At 51.4% G+C, this 5,108-nt stretch overlaps 1 protein-coding gene across 1 annotated transcript; it reads right to left on the bottom strand.

Moving 5' to 3' along the window:
* Nucleotides 1-2,968: 2,968 nt before the first annotated feature.
* Nucleotides 2,969-3,518, bottom strand: Litafd (LITAF domain containing). The gene is made up of 2 exons (XM_050164480.1): nt 3,403-3,518; nt 2,969-3,089 (listed from the first exon to the last, which is right to left on the bottom strand). The coding sequence occupies exons 1-2, from the start codon at nt 3,510-3,512 to the stop codon at nt 2,969-2,971; spliced, it is 231 nt and encodes a 76-aa protein (XP_050020437.1). The 5' UTR covers nt 3,513-3,518.
* Between the last annotated feature and the right edge of the window lie 1,590 nt (nt 3,519-5,108).

Here is a 5,108-nt window from a genome sequence, read left to right as displayed (position 1 = left end):
GCGTAGCTCAGTGGTAGAGCACTTGCTGATGAGACACAAAGCCCTGGATGCAGTCCTCAGCACGGACTGCAGAGCCACAAACTGACTCTGGTACTGGGTTGCCCTACACCACCTTCGTGATCTTGCCCAGTGGGCCTTGTTTTACCCAGAAATCTTATCCACAGGGCAGTTTGAGGTCTTTTAACAGCTGCTTCCTTCCCATTGCCCCTTTTGCACTGTGAGGAATAAAGCTCATTGGGGAGTCCGCTCCAGAAACGGCCCAACAAGACCCATCCGTTCCCAGTTTCTATAACCCTGCCTCAGGGTCACCAGGATGTCAAACTGGACCAAGCTCGGGAGTCTGCCTGGGAAAATGACAGGATGGAGAATGAAAACTAGACGGACAGGCGGGCCTGTCCAGGGTGTGCAGGGCTGGAGTCAAGAGGGGGCAGGAAGCAACTCACAGATGGCCTCAGGTGAACTCCAGGTGGATGGGGTAAGTGGATGCCAGTTTCTCTTCCCACTGCTGGGATGGAACTGTGCACAGGAAGGTTAGGAAGAGAATGGGTTTGTCTTAGCTCACAGTTCCTGGTGAGGAGGTGGAGCAGCAGTGGCCTGAGAGAGCTAGTCACATGACCCCACAATCCAGAAGCAGAGAAAGAGAATGTGTGTTGCAGCCCAGTTCTCTCTCTGTAGGATCCCAGCCAGGGAATGGTGCTTCCACGGAGGGCAGGCCCTCCCCCGCTTAGTAGATAACAACCGTAACCCCCATGGCAAGGCTCATCTCCCACACAGTTCTGTATTTTGTCAAGTTGACACCATTTTAAGAGACAGGTATTTACTATGTAAGACTGGCAATCCTCCTGACTCAGCCTCCCAAGTAAGTGGTGAGTTCGTATCCATGTTAATTACTTCGCTCTGATAGCCATGGGCTGCTGGCTGGTGAGGAATGGAAGGAGCAGTAGGACCCAGAGCCAAGTAGGAGACGAAGAGGGGAACAGATTTTGAGTGAGTGGAAAAGACAGAGAACAAGGGCTGCCTCTGAGGTGTCTGGGAGAGAGGAGGTGGCCATGCCTTCCCCATGTACCCCCTCCTACAGGAGAGGAGTCTCTCCTAAGACCAACTGCAGGTCCCCACCCCCATTTTTGTATGTGTAATTACAATATGTGGGTACACCTGTGTGAGTGGTCATGCACATGTATGCACATGCATATGGAGGCCCAAGGCTGATGTGAGCAATCATCTCAAACCTATCTGACTTATTCGGGTGTAGGAGGAGGGCCCACTTGTTTGTCCCTGCCGCCCAGAACCGAAATAACCACACAGAAACTGTATTATTAAATCACTGCTTGGCCCATTTGCTATAGCTTTTTTTTTTTTTTTTTTTTTAAAAAAGACTTATTTATTGTGTATACAACATTCTGCCTCCATGTATGCCCACAGGGAAGAAGAGGGCACCAGATCTCTTTACGGATGGTTGTAAGCCACCATGTGGTTGCTGGGAATTGAACTCAGGACCTCTGGAAGAGCAACCAGTGCTCTTAACCTCTGAGCCATCCCTCCAGTCCCTAGCTCTAGCTTCTTATTGGCTAACTCTTACATTAATTTAACCCATTGTTATTAATCTGTACACCAGGAAAGATTAGGCATGTCTGACTTTGGCAGTATCTCTCAGACTCCGCCCTTCTTTCTCCCAGCATTCAGCCCAGTCCTCCCTGCCTACCTAAGTTCTGCCCTATCAACAGGCCAAGGCAGTTTTTTTTTTAATTCATTAATGGTAATCACAGCACACAGAGGGGACTCCCACATCATTTAGGCAGGGTCTCTCAAACCCAGAGTCTTCTAATAAGGCTGGTCTCACTAGCCAGCTTGTTCTGGGAGTCCTCTGTCTGTGACTTCTGAGGCTGGAATTACAGGTGAACCATCTTGCCCATCCTAAACTCTGGTACTTATATTTGTGAGGCAAATTCTATTCATTATGGGGCCATCTCCCCAGCCCAAGATGCTGGTTTTGCTGAATGCCTCAGGCATCTAGGGGAGAAGGTTGTGGGATACCAGAGGGGAGGACAGAAGCCTAGGGAGATGGGGTAAGGAGCCTTGAACAAAAACCGAGGACAAAGCAAACTGAGGAAAACTGCTGGAAGGTGGCCAGAGGACCTCTGCAGCCCACAGGGCACAGAGGATCCAGACTGCAGAGACCCACGGCAGACAGGGAAGAAAGGGCAATGCTCTCTTGATATTGCACTAAGGGATGGAGCACACTGGTTCCTGGGGAAAGGGAGAGCAGGTGTGAACCTGCATTGGGTTGGGGGTTATATAGGTGAGGGTGTAGTAACAGGTTTTCCCAAAGAGGAAGAAGCTGGAACTGATGGGAAGGGCCTGGAAAGAGATGGCTGGTGGGGTGTGGCATCTGTAGTCAGAGGAGGCTGAACCTGGAGATGGGTGGGTATGCCCTCCACCCTTTCCCAGGAAGATATCAACCAGCACATGCTGGGACCCAGGCATGCATGGGTGCCATCCATCCATCACCCATGGACAGAACAGAGGAGGGTGGAGGATGTTTCCACTCCCCCCACCGCCCGCTGGATGAGTGTGCAGGGGCACACATACACACTGATGAGCATACACACTGGATGAGTGTGCAGGGGCACACATACACACTGATGAGTATACACACTGGATGAGTGTGCAGGGGCACACAACTGATGAGTATACACACTGGATGAGTGTACAGGGGCACACAACTGATGAGTATACACACTGGATGAGTGTGCAGGGGCACAATACACACTGATGAATATACACACAGATGAGTGTTCAGGGGCACACACACACTGATGAGTATACACACTGGATGGGTGTGTGGGGGCACACATACACACTGATGAGTATACACACAGATGAGTGTGCAGGGGCACATACACACTGATGAGTATACACACAGATGAGTGTGCAGAGGCACACATACACACTAATATTTCATTACTGTTTATAGTGCAAGTTTCAGGCGATGGTGGTGGAAGAGTTCCTGCTGGCACACGGGACAGGAGTGACTCACGTCCATGAGGCTCCTCACAAAGAAGGGGAGGAAGCAGCAGCCCAGGAAGCCCCTGCAGCCCCAGAAGCAGTGTGTTCACCTGAGCTGGCCTGCACCCTTCTCACACTTCTGGGTGGGCCTCTCAGTTCCTCGGGGTGGTTCTGCAGAGCAGGGCTGAGAGCTGCACTGTGCCTTCTCTTCCCTGACAGTGGTGGTGACGCCAACCTGTCTGGCCACTTGCCTAGTAGGCAGGCACTGCCCATCCCCATTCCCATCCTCTGCTTGGGAGGCAGAGGGCCATCTTCTCCAAGCGCAGTCTGGGGCCTCCCTCTGTTCCTCTAGCTCTCTCCACCTGCACCTCAGCCCCGCCCCTCCCTACTACTTACCCAAATATAAAGAGGCCACCGCATAGCAGCCAGGAGAGGATGCCTGGGACAGGGGTTGTCACCGTGACGACGTGTTTCCCACAGTAGGGACATACGGTCTGCATTGGCATGGAAGTTGTCACCCTCGGCCCGGGAATGAACATGTCTGGGGAAGGGATGGGTCAGATCAGACCCTCTTCCTCCTTTCTCCAGCACCCTCTGCCTGGACACCCCTCTTCTGTCATGACTCGTCTTCCCCGTAATCATCTGTGCACCCAGAGCCACCTCATATCTGCCCGTCGGCCATATGATCTGTCCTAATTAAAACCAGCCAGCCAAAGTAAGGACTAGGCCTAGGAACCGTGGAGCCCTTCTGCTTCTAAGCATGGCCCCTTCTGCTTGGGGAGTTCCTAGCACAGCCTTCCAGACTCAGCCAGCCCATTGTCTTTTCCTCCTTGCATTAGCTCCTTTCCAGGCCCTGTGGTTAAAACACCCTTAAAGCTGGTGCATGAAAGAAAAGAAGAAAAGAATGAACATACATGCACATAAGCACACACACATACACCTCACCTTTCATTTGGCACAGCTTACCAGCTCTTTTTTTTTTTTTTTAATGTTCATTGGTGTTTTGCTTGTATGCATGTCTGTGTGAGTGTGTCAGATCCCCTGGAACTGGAGTTACAGACAAATGAGAGTTGCCTGGCATTGAACCCAGGACCCCTGGAAGAGCAGCCTCTTAACTGCTAAGTCATCTCTCTCCAACCCCTCCCTAGCTCTTGTGCACCAGGCATTCATATAGTATATAGACAGACATGCAGGCAGAACACTCATACATGTAAAAAAATCAAAAAAATGTAAACAGAATTCTGGAAGGAGCTGGGTATATAACCCAGTGATAGAGCGCTTGCCTAGTGTGTCCCCTTCACCAGCACCATAATAACAAGACAATAAATAAGACAAGTGCAGACAGCAACAGAAGCGTGCTGTGTGCTTTGGGGATCGGAGGGGGGCGTCTGGGGTCAGGTTTGGATGGCCTCAGGTTTGTTATAGCAGGGTGAAACTGACCCACACAGTCTAACCTGTCAATCTGAGTGCCTAGGAATTCCTTGGGACACTGGTTTAGGATCTCCAAGCCCTGGTTCAGCTTAGAGACTCTACATCCTCCTCATCTGTGCACTAGGCGCTTATGCTTGCCAGTATTCATTTCATAAATACTGCTTGAGCACCTCTTGTATGTCAGCTCCATCCCCAAGAATTCCACAGTAAGCCTGGCAGTGGTGGTGGCGCACCCCTTTAAACTCACCACTTGGGAGGCGGATCTCTGTGAGTTCGAGGCCAGCCTGGTCTACAGCGCTAGTTCCAGGACAGGCTCTAAAGCTACACAGAGAAACTGCACCAACCCCTTGGAACTTCAGCTTTTGGGCTGTAGGAGGAGGGCTCACCAGAGAAGGTGCTGTCTGCACTGGCCTTAGCAAGCAACCTTCTGGTAGCCAGAGCCCGATATGAGGAGGAGAGACAGAGACTTACTGGACTGGGTCACGTATGGAACTTGGGCATACACAGGGTATGCCTGGGATAACTCCTGTCCTTCTGTGCCCTGAGAGCAAGAAGGAGGTGGTTCCTTGGAACTCCGAGAGTCTGAAAAAGAGAAGAAGCAAGGGCCCAGGGCTCAGATGTGCCACCATGGAGCCACCACATGGCAAGCACTGCTGCCAGGAGCAGAGTTG

The sequence above is a fragment of the Alexandromys fortis genome, unplaced genomic scaffold (assembly GCF_014885135.2).
Source record: "Alexandromys fortis isolate MF-2015 unplaced genomic scaffold, M_Fortis_MF-2015_v1.1 scaffold_29, whole genome shotgun sequence".
Lineage (NCBI taxonomy): Eukaryota > Metazoa > Chordata > Mammalia > Rodentia > Cricetidae > Alexandromys > Alexandromys fortis.
The sequence above is the reverse complement of the archived record's forward strand: the minus strand, read 5'-3'. Positions and strand labels throughout refer to the sequence as shown.